The sequence below is a fragment of the Erithacus rubecula genome, assembly GCF_903797595.1.
Source record: "Erithacus rubecula genome assembly, chromosome: 5".
Lineage (NCBI taxonomy): Eukaryota > Metazoa > Chordata > Aves > Passeriformes > Muscicapidae > Erithacus > Erithacus rubecula.
This window is the reverse complement of record NC_136687.1, coordinates 6,529,902-6,551,099: the sequence shown is the minus strand read 5'-3', so window position 1 is coordinate 6,551,099 and position 21,198 is coordinate 6,529,902. Positions and strand designations below refer to the sequence as shown.

Below are 21,198 nucleotides of genomic sequence, written 5' to 3'. Positions count from 1 at the left end.
CACATGCCCAGATCTTCCCCTTGCCTGCCAGTCAGGTCTGCAGCTGCTCTACCAGGGTGGCTTTGGCCCTGTAGCAACCAAAACACATCCACCCCACCAGGTGCATCACAAGAAACAGCACAGACCTCTAGAAGAGTCATTGCAACACCCAGTGCTGAGGTGAGGGGTGATCTGGCAGAAATAAGTGTGTGCTGGCAAGCTCAGCCTCTGGACCTCCTTTTGTTTATTCCGGAGTCTGTGCACAAACCCTATGAGACCCAGCAAGGACAGGACACAAGAAACAGAACCAGGGATAAACCAAATTTCTTATGTGACTCTGAGTGACCAAAAGGCAATGCCTGTAGGCTGAAGAAAACAGGTGGAAGGTTGGACAGGAGAACAGGCTGGAATAGCTAAAATAAATGAAACCATCACTAGGTTCCTGCTGAAGTTATTCTGCGTGCAACAAAAGTGCAGAACCAAAGATATTCATACATTATGATTTCACTGTGAAATACCCACACACTGTGAAATACACAGCAGCTCCAGATGCCTGAGGATGTAGCACTGGCCTCAGGCTGCTCTTCTGCCTTGAGGTGAAAGAGCTGGAGCAGGCTATAGGAGAAAAATGTATTGCTTTTCTCCTCTTGTCACACACGTTTTTATTCTTGTATAAATGTAAAGATTTAAAATATAATATGCTGCAGTCAATAGTATTGCAGGGTAGAAAGAAAGGATTTTGGAGGCCTGAAAAGGTGGTGTGTCATGGGAGGTATTGTCTTGCAGGAGGCAAAGCCCACACTCATTGGGATTACTAAAAACCTTTCCCCATACCATGGCAGCAATTCCAGCTCCAATATTTTATGGTTTGGCTAGAATTTTCATGTTGTGGTGTTCATGCAGTCAAAGGTTTAGGGTGTTGGGGTTTTTTTCCCTTTTAATAGAATTTTTCCTGGAAAGCATATACTGAACTTCATGCAGAATCTCTTTGCTATCAGACCAGCCCTCATTGCTACATGTGAGTGTTCACCCATGGTCTCTTCCCAACTGGGATATATCTCTGGTGAAAATTCTGGTCAAGAAATATTCTAGTTTAACTGCTCAAGTTTTTTCTTCCTTCTTCTAGATTATGAGGATTTTTTCACTGTACCAACTTTGGCTTCAAATTAAAAAGTCCTGTGGACAGCTTTGCACTTGCAAGACTGAGTTCTGGTATAACTCTGATGGAATCTCTTGCTAATTTATTCTACAGGAAAACAAACCCCACACAACTGTACAACCCCACCACACAAAACAGTTCCACCAAAGCTGTTTGCCAAATGATCCAGACTTGTATATTTTGGCTTTTGTATTATAAACCTACTGAACAGGAACAAGCCCAGACTAAGCACAGGCCAAACTGTACTGGTTAGCCATTTAACAGGAAATAACTCTTTTTTTGAAAACCATAATGAACCTGGGTTAATGACAAAGCAACAAAGAATTTTTATAAAATGTATACAGGGAATGCTGGAATGAACAGGAAAGTAAGACTCAGCAGATGGAATGGGGTCTCAAGCTTCTTCTGTGGAATGAAGCAGCATCTCTTGTTTCTGACAACTTCATTTTGGCATCTCCACCCTCAATATCCCCAGTGGGTTTCCAGCAGATATTGTAATGCAAAGTTTGGTTCTAGTGACTTTATCCCTACTGACTGGGCATGATCTCAGGAAAGATATAGTGGTGAATTAAAAGAAGAATGCTACTAATGGTCTTAATCTCACTTCTCTTAACTGTTTTTCAAACTTTTGTTTATATACTTTTGACTTAAAAATAAGTAGGACCCAAACTGGAGATCTCTACTGAATATTAAAATGGGCACTCAAATGCTTTTAAGCACTTTGCCAACTGTGACCTTGGAGAACCAATTTTTACTCTCATTCCTTATATAGCTTTCAAGCACAAAAATAAATCTGAAAGCAGAGACAATCTCATTTCCATGCTTAAAACAGCAGGAGTTCAAAGCAGGGAACCAAAGCTCACATCTCTCCCAGGGTGGCCAGAGTCCAGCACCTCCTTCCTGCCTTCCAGCTGCCAGTGCCTGGTGCTCCCAACACCTTTTCAACCAGACACCAGGACATGAAGGAGAGATGAATCTGCTCCCTCTGAGGCCATGGGAGGGGACACAGCCAGGACAGCTGAGCCCAGCTGACCCAAGGGATACTCCAGACCCTAGGACAGCATGCTCAGCAATAAAACTGGGGGAAGAAGGAGGAAGGGGGATTGTTTGGAGTGGTGGCATTTGTCTTTCTCAGTCACTGTTTGAGGGAGCCTGGCTGTCCTGAGGATGGCTGAACACCTGCCTGGGGAAGTGGTGAGTTTATTCCTTGTTCTGCTTTGCTTCTGTGTACAGCCCTTGCTTCTCTTATTAAATTGCCTTTAATAAAAGTTTTTACACTTTTCCAGTTCTCTCCTCCACCCTCTGAGATGGTGTGAACAAGCTGCAGTGTAGAGCTGAGTTCTCAGTTGGGGTTAAACCAGGACACACAGGTATAAATTACCAGGGACTTAACTCGTGTAGGGGTTACAGGAGCCCACTCTTGACACCTGCCAGCAGAGTAGGGATTAACACATTTGCAGCTTTAACAGGCTCTTTGAGAGGAAGAGGCAATCTGGGCTGTGGGCTCCCAAGGTAGACTAAATTTCAATGAATTATTAGTTTAACCAAAGCAGTAATGACTTGAGAACCACCAAGAGATGCATCTGATGGACATCAGCACTTGCAGCACCATCACTGCTCATACAGAGAAAGAGACCATTTTTAAGCTGTTCAGAGGAGCAAAAAGGCAGCAACTGGCTGGAAACACCTTCCACAATGAGGAGCAGTTGGCCCAGCAATGCTGAAATGCTTTTGTATGTATTCACTTATAAGGATAAGACACTTCATCTCTGTAGCTGCTTGGCTCATCCCAGCAATAATTCACTTTCTGTGTGGTTCACAGCTCCAAGTTCTTAAGTGTGTTGGTATTTCCATCAGCTGTCTGCTCCTCTTAGACATCAATACTTGTTTCTGGCTGAGCCTGGAAATGTTTTATTTTGATCTTAATGCATACAGCTCTCAAATTATTTATTATACAGGCATGAAAGGATGAGGAAGAGGTGGAGGGTGGAAGGTGTCCCTGCTAAGGAGATGGAGGGTGGTGGGATATTCCCAGGGAGCTTATGGCCCCCCAGAAATCGAAGCCAACCTAGAGCCTTTTTTATTCCCTCCTGGGTGCCAGGGACTATTTCCAGATGCTGCTGGGGACTGCTCTTGGGCAGCAAAGGCTGGCAGGGAGGGGTGAGGGAGCCCCGGGGTCCCATGCCACCTCACAGGGTGCTGGGTTCTGGCTCCAGAAAAAGTCTCTCTCTTCACCTTTGATTTTTTTCCCCCAGAATAACTTCCCACAACCCTCCTTTTTCAAACACCAAAACGTTCAGGAGTCTCCTGAGGAGCTGCTCTGGTGGGATATGTGCATCCCCCATCATCATCATCATCATCATCCTTTTCCTTCAGTGGGCATCCTGCAGCAGGGCAACATCCAGCACACACCTTTCAGTACCACCACCCCACCCTGAACCCTGGCAATTCCCTAGAGGCTTTCCAGGATTGCTTCACAGCCCAGTGCTGGAAGGACTAAGGCTCAATTCTAAGGGCATCATATTTTTCCCTTTTCAATCTGGACAAGCTGCATTTGGCATGTTAACAAGCACAGGGACAGCAGCACTCCACACACTTCTCTGCTCAGGTTAATTTGAAATAGTTTCTTGTTCTATGGATTTTATTGCACCAAATCCACCGTGACAGCATACATTATAGGATCACAGGGCAACAGCCATGCCAGAGCTTTCTCCTGTTGAGTTTGTTATCCCATTCCCAGGGGGATCATGGATCCAGCCAGCAAGCTGGTGAATAATTGCTGGAGATGTGTGAAAACTTCCAGCATTAGGGGGATGAACATAGCTATGGTGGCCAAGAGCATGTAGACTATCTGGTTTATTTTAAATGAGTGTCCTAACCTGTGTTAACAGAGTATTATTCACCCAGTGAAAAATATTTAGTTGTTTTTCACAATAAGAATGTGTGGCTGTTCTTGGGATGGAGTCATTTCCCCACCTCACCTTGGGACTTCTGCACTGGGAAGAGCAAACTCCTTAGAAGAGAAATAAAGCACTTTTCTTGCCAAATATTGTTCCTTTAAGACCTATCTAAATCTAAGAAGTAGTCAGGAAAAGTGCCAAGTGACCTCAGTGTCACCTCCCCACAGGAACCATGCCATGCACAGAACCCACATCCCTATTCCCTCTGTCTCCTCCTCCCAGAGAGGCAGATCTGGAGGAATATTGAAAACCCTCAGACCTGACACAGCAAATATATCAAATACATGTGTGACACTTATATAAAGTATTTTGTGTGTATATTTTCTATTATATTTTATTTATAAAATAAAAAGGATTATATAAAACATTGTGTTTTCTCTCTTCCCCACCTCCCCTCCCCTTCTGAGGTCAAGACCCCTCTTGCACCACATTTCCCAGTGTCAGGCTGCAGCCATCCTGGGGAGAAGGGGCTTACTCTGGCAATCACAGCAGCACAGGATGCTTTGCTGAAGCACTATCACCTTCCAAAGTGGTGTTTTGCTGGGGCTCACACCCAGAAATAAAATATTGCAAAAGTAGAAATCTGTATCTTTAAACTCTGGTATAAAAATATGTCTTTAGATAATCATATCTGAAAATGGTTTGCCTCCATTTCACAGCATCATAGAACCACAGAATGGTTTTTGTTGGAAGGGATCTTAAATATCTCATCCCAGCACCCCTGCCATGAGCAAGGACACCTTCTCCTAGACCAGATCACTCAAAGGTACTGCTTTATCTTTCCTACATTGCAAGTGTTTGCTTGGGAGAAAGCAGTTCTCCTGGAAAAGCTTAAAACAATTTTAATAATTCTAATAATAATAATAATCATGCAAAGTAGACTGTTTATACTGTATTTTCATTGCATTGGCCTATGCAATTGTTACCAGACATTTCTTTCATAGACATTAACGAGTAACTGCACTGTTACCACCCCGTGGGGGTTTTCTTAGATCTGTTTTAGGAGAAAAGCAAATCTTTTTCCTAGAGAATTAGCAGAACAATAAGCAGGTTTAGTTCTGTCATATGCAGCTTTCTTTATAAACAAGAGATTATGGAAAGGAATAAAAAAAAATCTCTACTGTTTAGCTTGGCTATCCCCAACAGCGACTTTGGAAGAGCTTCCAAAATGGAAAAAGCAGATGTTGCAAATCTGCCTTATCTACAGAGCAACTGTTGACTCTGTTGTGCAAATCCTAATTTACATCTGCATGAAAGGTTTCAGAGATTAAATGGCATTCAAGGAGGAATATTAGCTTTTCTCCCTCCCTCCAGCTCTCCTTTGAATGGATTTACTACTGGCAATTAGCTTTCTGTTCCATCGGCCAAGTAGAAAACAGGATTCATCAGGACTCTACAGTATCCTCCTTTTAATGGACTATTTTCTTAGATCACCCAATTCAGGCACAGAGAGTTTAAAGAAATAAATTGTCACAAAGCTAAAACAGTTACAAAAATACTTTGGCCAGGAGGATTTCCCTCTGATGCTTGGAAGTCCTGAGGGGTACAAAAAAAAAAAAAAAAAACAAACCACCAGAGAACAAACCAAAGGGGCCTCTCCTGGCAACACCTAAAAAGATGGGAATGCAAACCCCTCCAAGAGGCACAAGGATGCTGCTGAGAGCCCAGAACTAGTCCCAGGGACAGCCTTCAGCTGGAAATGGCTGGTTTAAAGAAACAAGCAGTGATGGGGAATTTTTGCTTAAAATCTAGACTGTACAACCAAACACTTTGGTTCCCCATTCAGAACAGAGAAGTGAACCCCACTTGTAACACCTGGTTAGCCCAGTTCTGCATTGAGCATTTTTTCCATTTTTAAAGAACTGATGTGAAACGTCTCCATCAATGGTCCCCAAAGGCAGAGGCAGTGTGGGGGGCAGCAGGGGCAGGCTGAGCTCCCCTGGCCATGAGAGCCCCCAGCTCCTGCTCCCCCAAATCCCTGTGCTTTCCCCAGGGAGGGCAGCAATGAGCTGCAGCAGCTCTCACAGCCTGGGGGTGACATCAGCCCAGCCTGGCAGGATGAGCAGCACACCCTGGCAGCTGCTGGCCCACAGGGCACACTGACACCTCACCCAAGCACGGCGGCCAAACCCACAGCACTGTGCTCAGAGGGATGGGACACCACTGGGCTGATCCTTGGGGGAGCACAAGAGACTCTGCTGTCATCCTTTTGGTGTCTGCTGCCTCTGAAGAGCAGTGGCCAACTTGGCCTCAGCTTTTGCTCAGCACAGCAGGGGCATCCCAGCTTGATGGTGACAGACAGATCCCACCACAAAGCAGCTGATGTTTTACATTTCTGCTCTACATGCCCGAGGAAGTCCAAAAAACCCTCATCATTGCAGCAAGCAAGCAACTACCACGAGCCCTTTCAAAGCCAGTGGCAGCAGCTGTGTAAACTGAGGCACAGAATGAGGTTTCCCAGTGGATTGGGCAAAGCTTGCCCCAGACTCCATCAGAGCAGCACTTGGTCTGCTAAAGCTGAGCTCTTCATCAGTGCATCACAGCATCCCTCCTGCTTCTCTGGACCAGGTTACCTGCAGGGGTCTATAGGTGACACACCCCAAGCAATTAGCAGAGTTTGCCACAAGGACACAGCTTGCACAAATGACTGCTCCACAAAGCAGAGGGAAAGGACAGCAGCTCTGTCTTTAGAAATAATTTATCTTATAATGTTACTCAATGATTCTTCTGTTTGTTTTGGTTTTTTTTTTTAAATATACCTTCCTTCCTAAAAATCTTTCAGAAATTCATTACTGGTGGAGTTTTGATCTCCAGGGTGGGCTTTCAGCTACTTGGTCACTTCTATCAAAATTCACCACCTCTTAAGTGTCCTTGCAGATGAACTTTTAAGAAATATGTAAGTTCTCCAGGCTCAAAAGTTTAGGTTTTCCTCAGAGGAACTTGTCAAGGGATGCAAATGCTCCTGGTTCCCTTTCCAACTCCCAAGCCAGTTTTGCCCTGGAAGCTATTTGTGATGCTTTCTGAAGTGGGCTTTAAGATCACATGGCATCAGAAAAAATTTGCCATAAAGCCCCAACCTTTCCCCTTGGGTTCACAGCTATGCAGCTCCCAAATCCCAGGTCCTCTGCATTTCCCTTGCACTTTTAATGTGCACTCCTCTAATCTTCACTTAATGCAGGCAGCTGGCTGCAAATACCCCCAAACAATGACTTTAATCCTAAGTATCCTGAAGCCCCCCTTTCCTTCCCGCACCAAAACTGAAGGAAAAAAAAATAAAAAGAACAGCCTCAAGACAGCAAGATGGAGAAATCCAAGATATCCACTGGGCCAAAGGATCAGAAAGACACAATGAGCTAAATTTTGCAGGGTTTGCTAATTAAAAACGGAAGCTACCCCACTTTGGAGCCAAGGCAGGGAGCTGGGGGGAGTTCTCATGCTATTCAAAAAATCGGCTTCCAACTGGGACCATATTCACTCCACATTAATTGTCATTCCAACTACGAGTGTCCTAGTTTCAAAATGAAAACTACTCTCTGGTGTAGCTAGTGAAAACTAACACCAGTTTTGAGGCATTAAACAAAATTTATTGATTGCATTTTCCCACCCACTAAAACTTTAATAAGCATTAAACCTGAAACTCCTGGCCCCGTTTCCTCCCTCCAGCCTCTCTCTCCATAAAAAGGGTCAGGCTCCTCTATATGGAGATTAGGACTTAATGTTTGGTATTTGTTTATGAGCCTATCAATTGCCTTTATTTCAGGGGGGAGAAAAGCACATCTTAAAAAAAAACACCCTCTTGTACAGGGATTAAGAGAGGGCAAAGGTTTAGGGTAGTTTGGGTGGGTTTCTTCCCAACTGATTGTGAGTTTTAGATATATGAAGGATCATGTTCACGTGAATGAAAATAAGGAAATATTCCCCTTTTTGTAAGTTTCCCCTGAATAACACAAAATGCTATTTTTCAAAGATCCCTATTTCTCAGTAATAAGATGCAGAACTTCAAGTCTTCTCTGCTGGCTGTTTTCAGCTATGTAAAAGGGAAAAATAATAATAATTTGGGGGCCGCTCTGTCTGCATACTTAGTAAAGAAAACAAAGGTCAAACATTTGAAATGCAAAGGTCAGTGATTAACTCCAGAAATCCATATCTATGCATCAAAATGAATAGCCAGATTTTAAGAGTGCTTAAGTGATTTAAATGCAGAGCCTGACCTGGCTCAGCATCTTTCAAAACCAAGCTTGTTATTTCAGAGTCTCAAGCAAGATTTAGGTGCCAGGTACCCCAGTTGGAGAAATTTAACAGTAATCTCCTTTCAGGGAGTCTGATCCACTTTAATGTCACAAATGACAAATGAAGATTTTGTTATTTAGAAAACACTCCTAAAGCTGCAACACTTTGTCCTTGTGCTAAACTCAAGTCTTTATCCTTCAGCATTATTAGAAAGAGTTGGGAGAGATGGCAAAGAAAAGTAATGTCAAAAATTTTTTTATTTCTCCTCTTTAAAGAAGGGTGCTAAAGGGATTAGACAGCTTTGAGTTCACTGCTCTGTTAAATCAGCCTTAAAATATTTTTTCAGCTTGTTTGACTTGCTGTTTCTGTATACATTTGTGTTTTCACCTTTCTGCATTCAAATCCCACGCTTAGATTTGTCCTCAGCTTCTCTCAGGAAACTTGGTCAGTTCTTTATTTGTATTGAGTCTACAGGCTTATAGAAAACAGACTTGGAAAACAACCCCTAAATTAGCAGGATTCACTGGCTTCCATGCATTCAGCATACACATAGGACATCACATACCATCCAACCTGAATGCAGAGGTTTATCATTTCCACCAGCAGCAGCAGGGCATCAGGTTCACCAGGAGGGACCTTTTAATGGTCTCCTGTAACCCTATCTATTACAGCAGGGTTTGGACTCCCCTTTACAAATTAAGAGAGAGTTCAAGGAAGTCATGCGTGTCTCGATTCCCACTGCCTTCAAGCAGTTTTAGTGTTCCCAAATAATCATCTGCAACCTGCACCACGTTAGCATCCAGAAACTCCAGAAGCAGGGTAGATACCTCTATGCAAAGATATTTTTAGGATATTTTCCTTCCTGCTGTAAGGAAATGCAGACCCCCTGCAGAGGGCCATTTCCAGCTTCCTGCAAGAGGCTGTGACTGGTCCTACCTGCACGAACCAGGGACCTTCCACAGGCACTTTGGGATACACTCCCCATCCTTCTGACTCTGATTTTCTCAGCCTTTCCTTTCCCCTTTCCTTTCCTTAAACACTTATAAATTCTTCCCTGTGCAAATGAGCCTCTAAGAATCAGATGGATGCTGTTATGATGTCAAAGATGGTCAGTACAGCAGGCAAGCCAAAGGAGAAAGAAAACAGCCACTTCTTTCTGCCAGGTGGAAGATATAATGATTAAAACTGAGCCCAGCATTTCTGTAGTAGGAGGCTTCATGTTTGGGTTTCCTTTGCCTCCTAGTTCAAATAATGGCAATACTAACTGAACCTGGGCAGAAGAAAATTGAGTGTGACTCTTCTGTCAAAACTCTAGGGGTTCCAAATTCCTCCTCCAGCTCTCTGCCCTAACTGGAGCAAGAGCTGCTATCAAGATGCACCTCTGAGATACTCCAGGATGAAGGAAAAATATCTGTAACACATTTAAATTCCACAGTACTTACTGTATTTATATTATATCCCAGGAGTGCAGGAGAATGGTTTTACCCAGTATCTTCAAGGCTAATGCTGGTGTCACCCCAAGCTGGATGAACCAGGAGCCAGGAAAGCCTGAAACATTTTTTATGCTTGATTACAGATTTCAAGTGCCTGACACCAGGCCCCCACTGATTCTATTTTGACACTGATGACTTTGGGCTGAGCTGGAACAAACACTTTGCTCACCTCTCACTACATCCACCAGTAACTCAAAAGAAGGAAGGTTGGGTGATGGATTTGTAGCAACTCTGGGCAGGGATGCAGAGAGGACACCATCTGCTGTTTCTTACTTTCCCTCCACTCCCCACCCCACCCCTTCCTTTCTGTAATCAATCAACTTAGAAATCAGGAGGCAAAGTTTTCTTGCAGCCTCCTCTTGCCATCACCCCTGTGAGGCAAAGGCTGAGGATGCAGCAGGGCAGCTGCAAGGTCCAAATGCTGCCTGTGGAGCTGGGAGCAGCATTTGGGCCACTCAGTGGGAGCACTGGGCTACCAGCCCTGCAGCTGGACAAGAGAGGCTTTTGGAATTTTCTTTGGCAAAAAAAAAATTATGCTTTCACAGAAAGCTGTGAATTCATGCATAACACACTGACTGTAAAAATGAAAAGTATTTTTAATTTTTCTCCCCAACTGTATTCTGCTCTTTTTTATACAGTGAATACTGGGACAAGGTGATATTTAATGTCCAGTCCAATCCAAACAATTCCATGATTCTATAGTTCTAAATCCCAGCTAATTTATGTACCTCCATTTACCAGATCCCCTCACTTCTGCATGAATCCCCAGCCTATTAACATAACTATTTAAACTGGACATGTTTTCTTAAACATTCTTCTTTCATAAACTGCCAAGTGACAGTTGTTTACTGTCAACAAGCCTGGGTACTCCAAGACAGGGAGAAAAATGCCCTTGCAAAAGGCAGACATATTGGCTACCAAAGGGAGATTAAAATCTGGTGTTTTTCTCCCTGCTCAGAAATGCTTTTTTCGTACAGATACTCATGATACTGATCAGAAGAGATGGTACTGTGCCTAATTCCAATCATTCTTTTAATTAAAGAAAGGCTCATTGAGGATTTATCTTCACTTGAACATGCTAATTGTCAGGGCACACTCAGAACTCCTTAACCTTCTCACTGCAATTGGTTTCTGCTCTTCACTTTTAGCTGTGATACTCCCATCTCCCAAGGCACACCTTGGCTCATCTTACACAGATCCTGCTACTGGCTAGAAACAGAATGCTTTCCTGGGGGAATCTATACAGGGAGAAATTTAAAAAAAATTTAACAAAAATGAAATCACCAGTTTGTTCAGGCCCTACAGTCTCCACACAAGCTGCTGAAGTATTTTGCTGGGAGGCAATTGCTTGTACTTGAGTCTCGCCCATGAAAGCAGGGTTATTTAAAATAAAATTAAAAAAAAAGAATAATCCTATGGGATAACTTTTTCTTGTGCTCTGCCTGCCTGGGAAATGCCAGGAAAGCTTCTCCACGGGCTCCTGTGTGGTGCAGGGTCCCAGGACTCAGGCTCACCCTAGGGGGAGTATTATTATTACTATTATTATTAACACTTTCCTGGTGCATTGTGCTGCTTGCAGCTCATGGGGCTGATACTGGTGGCACTGATAAAATAGCAGTGAGGATGGGGCAGGAGGGGACAGTGGCCAGCATGGAGCTCAGCTCCTCAGAGGACCCAGAACAGAGGCACAGGGAGGCTGGGTGCTGGCTGTCACCTCTGCCTCTGGTGCTTGTGCTTGGGCTGTGATGCTGCCACGGGCTCCCAGGGAAGCTGGAGTTACAGAAAGCAAGATGGGAAGTGAAGGTCTGTCTGTGTTGCAGCTGGTTAGGGAGGAATGGGAGGTCACTGAAAGCCAGTTCCAGGGATCTCCACCCCCAAACTGGGAGCCCTTTTACTCGCCAGAGTTTCCTCTGCTTGTTAAAATGTTTGGGTCATTAGAAAACTTCCCAAACAATCCCTGCTTATGCTAAATAGCTGCTCCCACCACGATCTGTGAAGGGCTTCAGCCTGCTCTCTTGGAAATCAATGGGGGCTTTTTTTTTGCCTAGGATTCAATAGGCACAAGATCAAGACCTCATTATTATTTTTATAGGACTACAAGAAGCAGAGAATGGCAAAACCCCTAAAGAAAGCAATGACCCTCCGAACTGGGAGCCAAATTTGCTATGAAGGATCTTTACAAGCTCTGTCAAGCATCAAAATAAAATTAAAAATCTAATTCTTGGGATCTTTTCAGTTTTCTGACAGGGAAAGCGGAAGGTTGAGAAAGGCTGGCCCCATCATTTGGATCCAGAGACATCCCCTGTAGCTCCTTTTTGCTCCAAAGAAAAGCCTTGACAGATGTGTATTCCACCTTCCCCAGGGGGAGCGAGCAGGAGGGGATGAGCTGTCAGTGCAGGGTGATGCCAGTTACCCTGCAGTGCCCCGGGGAACTGAAACACCTCCAGGGCTTCACACGACCTCCTCTGGCACACACCACAATGAAACCCCATCAAATCCCCTCTGCAGAGGCACCACAGGGGATCAGACTGCTCCTGGGACACGGTCCTGCTACAAGGACTGTGCCTGCATCCCATTTTTACAGAGCCAGGGGCCTCTTGTGAGAGGAGCATCAGAGATGCTCTCACCCCCAGCACCCTCCTTGGAGCTCTCTGACAGTGAATCCTCCCCTTCTTGCCTATTACTTTACATCACTCCTCCCTCCTGGCATCAGTGAGAGCCCACCCACACACCCCATCACCACAAGGTTTGGCCCCTAGGCAATACCCAGCTATTTTACTGTCTCCCCTACACCCAACTCCAGCCAGGTCAATTCCAAAATGCTTAATAATCCATTATTTCTGGATACCAGTCCAATCCTTATAACCCAGGATTGGTCTCCAAAGCTTTACTGATTTAACTAAGTCAGCTGAAATAATTTAGTGAGATTCCTTGTGAACAGCACAAGGTAGCTCAGTGAAATCCAGGCATAGTTATAAAACACTTCACTTTCCAGGGCAAAACAGACAAACTCACTAACACTTTCATCAGTTATGAAAAAATTGGGAGGCCATCTCTGGAGGTTTCTGGCACACCATGGTGCACTATCATTGCCTGTTACTGCCCTTCCCTAAAAGCCTAATACTCAAGAAACTTAACTGATGGCTTGGCTCCTTGGGTGAGAAGGAAATGAGGGGAAAAAAATCCAAAGCAACATGCTGCCAAGTGTCAGCATGGCATTTGCAGGTGGTTCAATAGGTCAGAGTACAGCCCTGCAGAGCTGGTGCAAGCAGCACTGGGGTCCTGGGGCTGTGATGCTCCAGGGAAGAGCCCTGGGCTCTCAGCAGCCTGAGCAGCAGTGCCTGGAGCAGAGAGCCATCCTGGGCTGCATCCTGTCCTCACCCAAACACTTGGAACCCTTCTCACTCGAGTTATTAACTCTTTTAACCCCTCACAACCTGCAGAAATGGCACAGCCCCAAAATCTCACAGATGCTAAACGTGTAAGCACACGGGAATTGTTTTGCATACAGCTCTGAGTGATAAAGAGATCTACTTCCAAGTTTTAATATAACCTTTTTATTTAACCAACTCGTTATCTTGTCTTGCTCTCTGGATTTGAGAAAGCAAGGCCAGCACACCAGACCTACCTCCACCTCTGCAATAAATACCACCCCTTTCTTAGATTAATACATCTGAAACTGAAGCAGCTACTGGAGAAATGTTTTCTTACTTGACCGTGCTGCTATTCTTCAAAAACAGCTTTGCTACATTGAGTAACCTGAGTGTCACTGCACAAAAAAAATAAAATTGATTTAACTACCTCCTGGCTAGTTCCTATCCACCTGAATGCAAAAGCCCTGATAGCCTATCAGAATAATAGGGCAGGTTTACATCTGATTACCTTTCACATTTTAACTAGTAAGTTTACTAAAGGTTTTACTCAGCCCATATCTCTCAGTTCTTGTTTGCTTTTGATACTGCAGAAACTTCCTGGTCATTCAAGCCAAGGAACAGATACTTTAGGGGTAAGTACACCAGGAATAAGCATTCACTGCAGGAATGAAAGCCCTTCTTCACACATACAGAGCTTTAAATCACATCTATGACACTTGGCAACCTGAGCTCTGAGCAAGGGGACACTGGGGGAGTCATCTTTACTGCAGAGAAAAAGAGTTTTCTTAACAGGACCACCAGATAAACAGCCAAAAGTGGGGGAACTGCTAAGCCAATAAGCTATGTAGAAGACTTTAAAAAAAAAAAATCAGGCTGTAACAAGCTACTTTAAGGTTCTTTTGGCTTTGTGTGCATCTTGAGACATGGTTCCAGCCCAGCACTTGCAGAGAGGTGCTTTCAGATTTACTCTTCCTACAGTCTGGGCTGCCTGCTGCCACATACCATGAGTGACTGTGCTGAACCAGAATCCCATTTACTGAAAAAAATCCCAGTGTAAGGCAAACTTTTACCAGGCACCATCCTCTCTGGCATACAGTCTGGTGCATGTAGAATCAAGTTTATCACTAATCACTATTAAAAGAGATGAAATGGCAAACACTGAAACAGCTACATCAAACCACTCTGTTGAATGGCTTGGAGTCAGCAGGCAATTTCAAGGTTGGAGTGTTTTTTTTAAGAGTCAGGAAGAAAGGAAGAAACAGGTATGCAGAGTCAGACAAACTCCCAGGACACATGAAAAGTTACAAGCATGTAGCCCTTGAGGGACAAGACAGAAATCTACTCAAACAGGGAAACATAAGAAAAATAGCCAGATTCATTTTTTATCTGTGTATCAGGTTCAGCTGAGCTGGGAAAAACCAGGGAGGGAATTTTGACTCTGTTTTCAGTATAAACAGAAAGTCATATATATTATATTATAATAATTATTATATTTCAGTATCATCTGAATTTTTTTATAAGCCTGATGGGTCTACCTTATATATAACAAAAATTGCTACAAGTTAAACCATGATGACAACACAGACACTTCTCCATGAAACCTAATGGCTTATGCTCAGGCTCCTGCTCTGAATCCTGCACACTTCAATGACCAGTCAGAAAAAGCCACCAGCAGGCCATGCCCTAACCTTAGGTAAAATTAAGGTGCAGCAAATGCCTGCAGTCACAGCTCTGCATGCCAATGAGAGATCACTGCCAGAAACACTTTGATTCAACGTTTTTATAAACTGAAAATTTTATTAATTGCTCAGAAAGCAGGCTGATTCCCTACCCTTTAGGATCCCTAAGTAAATAGCAGATGCACACAATATGTATTCAGAAAGAACAGCTTTCTAAACATTTAGGTGGATATCAAAGTTCACTATTATTGACCATATTTTAAAAGGAAAAAATTTGTTTCTCAGCTTTACAGAAGTGGGGGGAACCCTGTTCCAGCTTTTTGAAGAATTTCAGCTTTGTGCAACCAGCAGACTGGGTCCCACTGTAAGGAAATGGTCTGGATCGAGTGGGAAAGCCATAAATCAAGACTTCTTTAGTGATCACCTAATTTCAAAACCTGTGTTCCATCAGGCTTTGGGACAGGTTCACCTTCCCAAACAGCACTGACGATTTTTTTAAAGGAGTTGTAAAAGTTAACATACCAATCAGAGTGGCTTACTTTAATTGCATGATTTAATTAGCAGATCAACACTTTGCTACACAATTTTCAGATCTACTTTCATCACGTTTCCTACTCAGTGGTTGCTAATAAAGTCTTAATTAAAAGAAAAAATCCTCAGATTTAATTGGACTGACCCTTGTCAGTATGTGTAGCAGACATCATGTTATACAGCTACTGTTGAATGCATTGAGTCCATCTCTGCACAGGAACAGGCTATTTCACTGTTTGCTAGGTAAGAAATAGATTTTTTTTTTTAAAGCAGCAATGTTTCATCATCATTTACTTGTGTCCTCTTATTTTATTGCATGTCATAAAATATGTTAGTCTCAATATTAAAGACTTAATTAGCTCTTTAGCTGCTGCTGTTCATAAGAACAAATGGATCAACTTTTAATCTCAAAACTATCCCTCACAGCTGAATCTAAAACATTTCTGGTGTAGGGCACGAAGAAATCTGCACCACCAACATGTGAGAGACTCTTTGCAGAGAGTTTGAACGCAGAAACCCCAAGGCCAGCTCCAGGAACAGCCAGTGCCATTTGGCACCCACTCCAATACCCCTATAATTTCAGGATGAACTTTGAAACGCTGAGACAGACAGAGCAGTGGCACAGATCAGCATACCCTACACCTTGGAGCCCTTGCTGAGCTCATGCTGGAAGGCTGCAAGAGCCCAGTTGCCATCAGCTGCATGAAAAACGCAACCAGCACATCACCCCTTCCTTCCACACAAAGGAGTCACAGCATTTGGTAGATGCCCTCCCATTAAACTGAAGCAAAATCCCAAAATGGTCCTTGTCCTGTTCTTCTGGCAAAAAAAAAAAAACCTGCCTGTGTAGTATTAACCCTGGGTGACAATTCCACTCATTGCACATGGAAACTTTGGTTCTTGCTCCTGACAGACTGGGAGAGCTCTCCCCTCCCCTTCCAGCACAAACCTGATCAAACATTAGCAGCTCTCTATACAACTCTTTCAATGCACTCAGACAGCCTCAGCAGCTAACTAGTGCAACACAAACCCCAAAGAGCCCAGAAATTGCCTTTTTCACATATACTGTGTGCAGACACACACACACAAGCCAGCTCCAGGAGACAGGATGGTTATCAGAATTTCTTAAAAGTTAAATGCTGCTGTTTCAGTTGTGCTGCTCTCTAAGAAAACAGCCAGCATTACTTGACATTCACAAATCGTACGAAGTAATATCTTTATCTGAATACTAATGCAAATTGGACGGGCTTTTTTATATTGATGTCTATTCTGTGGCTGCTGAATAGAGTGACCGCATGCTCAAGGCTGCAAAGGAGTTCACTGACCTCCCTAATCATCTCTGTCATAGCCCCTGAATGACATACACATTCAATCCTGCCTCGCCTCTCTTACTTTCATTCATAAAAAAAGAAAAAAAAAAAAAAGAAGGAGGGGGAAATTTGACATTGTTCTTCCTGCAGCAGTCCCGAGAACGGGAGAGAAGAGAAACTCAGCCCAGATGAGGCCCCTGGTGTTTTTAGTTTAGCTTCTATTCAGCAACAGCCCCGCCATCTGCCTCCTTCCTGCCAACAGCCGAACACCTCCCTGCGGAGATGTTAAAACCTGCACCCCCTCCACCTCCACTAATAGCCAGTATTCATATTAGCAAACATACACATACCTCGAGAATGCCTCCCTTCAATGTGTGTTTTATGTAGCTGAGTATAGGCACAAAGCAGTAGCTGTTATAGCCTTCACAGCCCCGTGTGGAGAATTAGATCACTGGGGAAAAATCCTTCCAAGCCCCTTTATGGAAAATAAGGCCTTAGACTGTAAATGCAAAGCCCAGCGAACAACAAACCTCAGTAATGAGCCAATACCCCATGGCCCATTTGACTAGGAGAAAGAATTTGCTTTTTCCCATTCAATTCAAAAAGACTGAAAAAGCAAAATGTGTTTTTACTCGGCTCTGAAGGTTTATATTCTTTACAGTTTCTTTTGCACAACCTTTCCCCCCCAGGTCGGACAGGCAGCGGGTGTCCCCTCGGTGGCTTTGGCACGGAGCTGGGGAAGCAGCGCTGGCTGCAGCTTCCCCACGCACGTGGGAGATGGTGGGACTGAAATTCTCTCTATCCCCTCACAATCCGTGTCCACCGGAGCTTTTGACACCTCCCAATGACGGGGCAACTCTTGAAGACATTGCTAGGTGTTGGGGTTGGCGGGAGCCCTCCTGGTCCAGGGAGGAGTTCCTCTTCCAGGGAGGTGACAGTGCCACCTCTGCTCTGGGGAAAGCTGACCCAAAGGTAAGAGCCTGTTCCGAGGATTTCCACGGGAGCCCCTGGAAATCCCAACCCATTACTCACTTCGCAGTCATCAACAGAGGGATGTTTCCCTCCGTATGACCTCCAAGTAAGCCACAAGTATGTTACAATTGCAAAAGCGTCCTAAAGCTTTAACCTGCAAAAGCATCTTGGAGAACGGGAGCGGTTTAGCACCACTTTAACACACTATCAACCCCAGCTATGGACCGAAGGTGACGGTGAAAGCCCAGGGACAACTGAGGCAGCCACCGAGATTGCTCCTCGCCCCCATGGGATCGGCTGTGCCTAAGTGACAGCACCAATATGCGCTTCAGGCCAAGCCAGAGAGAACTGGGGACACTCCGCGCCTGTCACTCGCACCCTGCGGCCAGCACAGGCTGCCCGCTGCCCTCCGCACACCGACCTCATCTGCTCCGACCAACTCCCTGCGATGCTGCCCCATAAATCAATTCTTTTGGCTGTGAAAAATGAGCCAAACGAGTTACACTAAGAATCTGGTGTTTTATTAGGACTTTCTTGAAAACAAACCCAACCCCCGGTGTGATTTATAGCTTTAACCAAAAGGGGTATGAAAGTAATGCCCCTCACCCCCCAGCCTCCACGAAGTCCATTTATTCCCCTGTCACTTTTTTGGCAAACAGGCTTCAAACCCTTTCCTGAACAATGGAAACTTTCTGCCGGGTACATGCAAACCGGAGGACGGGGGGCTGCGAGGGGGTTCCCTTCCATTAAAGAGCTTTGAAAAATAAACAGGGACTCAGGTAGCAGCTGAGGCGGATCAGAGAGACACGATGTTTCAAACCCGCCGTATATTACTTGGAAAGAAGAAGGAAAAAAAAGAAAAACCCAGCTTTTGTCCGACGTGCTAACTTTTTTTTCACTTGCAACTGCAGTGCTGCCTCTCCAGGGGAGATCGGCACCGGCTCCCACAAAACGCAGTTCCCTTACACAGCCGCTTATTCAGCTGCAGCACAGCTTGTGCCTACCCGGAGCTGAGGCAACTCCACTTTTGCTCCCAGCATGCGGATATAAACGACCTTTCCTCACTTTTCCCACCAGAACACACGCAGTCAGAGCATTTCCGATGTGTGCCGAAGATGCGCCGCTACACACGCACGCAAGCATCTTCCAGCTGTTACCCACTGCCCCATGCACCGCCTCGATGGGAGAGGGCTCCTGGCAGACAGGGATCCTCTTTAAAGCACTTTGTCCCTCCTGAGAGCCTCCGAGACTACCCCGAACCACGGCGAGGCGGAACAGCCCCGGCTTCGCGTTCGGAACTCCCGCGGTCTCCATCCATCCATCCATCCATCCATCCATCCATCCATCCATCCATCCATCCATCCATCCATCCATCCATCGCACTCCGCTCGCCCAGGGACGGCGGCTCCAGCGCCGACCCGGAGCCGTGCCCGCAGAGCACGTGTGTGCGCGGCCGCGCAGCCCTTACCTGCCGGCTGCCCGCCGCTCCTCGCCGCCGCCTTGCCGCCGCCCTGCCGCCTCGCCGCCGGCATCCCGCCGACGGCCGCCGCCAGGCACAGGCACCAGACGGAGCCCCAGGCCGCCCGCATGCCTCCGGAGCGGCGCCGGGGCAGCGCGGCCGCCGCCGCACCGCCCGCCTCAGACATCCCCCGGCCGCCGCATGCTGCCGCCGCTCACCGCTGCGCTCCGCCGCGCTGCCGGGACAGGAGAGAGGCGCTCAGCGCGGGCAGGAGGGCGAGAAACGCCCCCGCCCCCGGTGCCCGCGCGGAGGAGGAAACAGGAAAAATAATAGTGAAAAAAAAAAAAAAAGGCGGAAAAAAAGTGGTGGGAGCAGTAAAAAAAGTGCAGGGGCCCGCGCGAAGCCGTGCGCCGAGCGGCGGCGGGGCGCCTACCTGCGCAAGCCCCGCGGCCGGCCGCGCACCGCGCATCGAGGGACGGAGCGAGGAGGGAGCGAGCGAGCGAGCGCCCGCAGGAGCCGCCGCTGCCGCCCGCCCGCCGCCGCGGCGCTCCTGCGTCTGCTCAGCGCGCAGCGGGCGCGGAGCGGGGCGGCCGCGATGTCCCCGCCCGCCGGGCCGGACCGCCCGCCCCGCCCCGCCCCGCCGCCGCCGCCGCCGCCGCGGGGGGCCGCGCCTGCCCCGCCCCGCCCCGCTCCGCACTCCGCGCCCCACTCTGCTCTGCTCTGCTCTGCCCTGCTCAGCGCCACGTTCTACTCCGCTCTGCCGTGCTCCACTCTGCTCTGCCCCGCTCCACTCCGTGCCCGTCCCGCTCTGACCCGGTCCGATGTGCTCTGCCCCACTCCGCTCTGATCTGCCCCGCTCGCCCCGCTCTGCTCCACGCTCCGCACCGCGCTCCCCTCCTGTCCTGTCCCGCTCCGAGCCTGACCCGCTCTGCTCACCACCCCGCTCCGCGCCGCTCTGCCCCGCTCCGCGCCCCGCTTCACTCCGCTCTGCCCCGCTCCGCTCCCAGCCCCACGCGGTTCTGTGCCCGCCGGCACCCGCTTCCCGCAGACCTGAAATTGGAGTTGGCGCAGCGCTCCTAGGGTGGATCCCGAGTGGCTCCGCTTGTCCCCTTCTCCTGGCCCTGGAACAGTTTTCTGGAGACAAGCGGCGGGAAGCGGGATCCGTGGGTTGGGGACAGCTCTGTGCGTGCAGCACTTCGGCTCAGCCTGGCACTTGAGCAGCAAATGGCCCTCGCACCCATTTCCCCAGCATGGCTGTCACTCTGCACCCCGAAGTGAAGCCACCCGCTTCGAGCGCCCTGACTTCACTCCCCCGCACCCATAATCGCTGCGGTACATTGATGGGAATAATTACAGACTCCACGCCGCTCTGCGTGTTCTCCTCTGTCAACTGGGCTAGGTGCTTTAATAAAGTCTGACTGAATGGATCTAGTCACATTTACAGCTACCAGTACAATGATCTAGTCACTGTCACAGTTGTGGTTCGGGGTATTGTGGTCATCTCAAGACCCCCGACACGCCGAGCTGCTGAAGTGACACGCATCACTTACTGCTGACAGCAAGCTGAGCTGCCTCATACAGAGAAGTCACAGCTCTGCTTTAATCCCACTTGACACAGCAGCTCATGCGCTGAAAATAGACGCAAATATTATCAGAACTCAAAATGCTCTGCAGAAGGGGCCAAAAAACCCCGACCTGCGTAGGAGTGCAGGGGAGGATTTGTGGGGCAGAGGAAAGGCGGGCAGTGCGGAGTTTGGCTTGCAGCGAGGGCGAGCAGCGGGGATCGCTCCCGGCCGCCGAGCAGGGCTCGGAGCTCGCACTGTTGTCGCTGCAACCGGGATCTGTCTTGACACCTTTATCAGGCACAGAGACTGTGACATCTCAATACTGGGGCATTGTGTGGGGACGCATTGAGACGGGGCTGCGGCGAGGAAATCCTACATGTCAGCGGAGACTCTCGCCGGTGACACCGTCGGTTTGAAATGAAAACAATGGAGGGAAAAGCAGACGTATAAATAAAATGTGCTTGTTTCACCGTCACAGAGAAGGCTT

General features: G+C 46.9%; 1 protein-coding gene across 6 annotated transcripts in view; it reads right to left on the bottom strand.

The window, feature by feature from the left end:
* FGFR3 (fibroblast growth factor receptor 3) overlaps nt 1–19,722 on the bottom strand; it is a 50,980-nt gene extending 31,258 nt beyond the window's left edge. For all 6 annotated transcript variants that reach the window (XM_079307411.1, XM_079307412.1, XM_079307413.1 and 3 more), the window contains exons 1-2: nt 19,580–19,722; nt 19,156–19,381 (exon numbers count right to left, since the gene is read on the bottom strand). In XM_079307411.1, the coding sequence (XP_079163537.1) occupies nt 19,156–19,333 (178 nt within the window). In that variant the 5' untranslated portion in view covers nt 19,334–19,381; nt 19,580–19,722. The remainder of the gene's footprint in view (nt 1–19,155; nt 19,382–19,579) is intronic.
* Between the last annotated feature and the right edge of the window lie 1,476 nt (nt 19,723–21,198).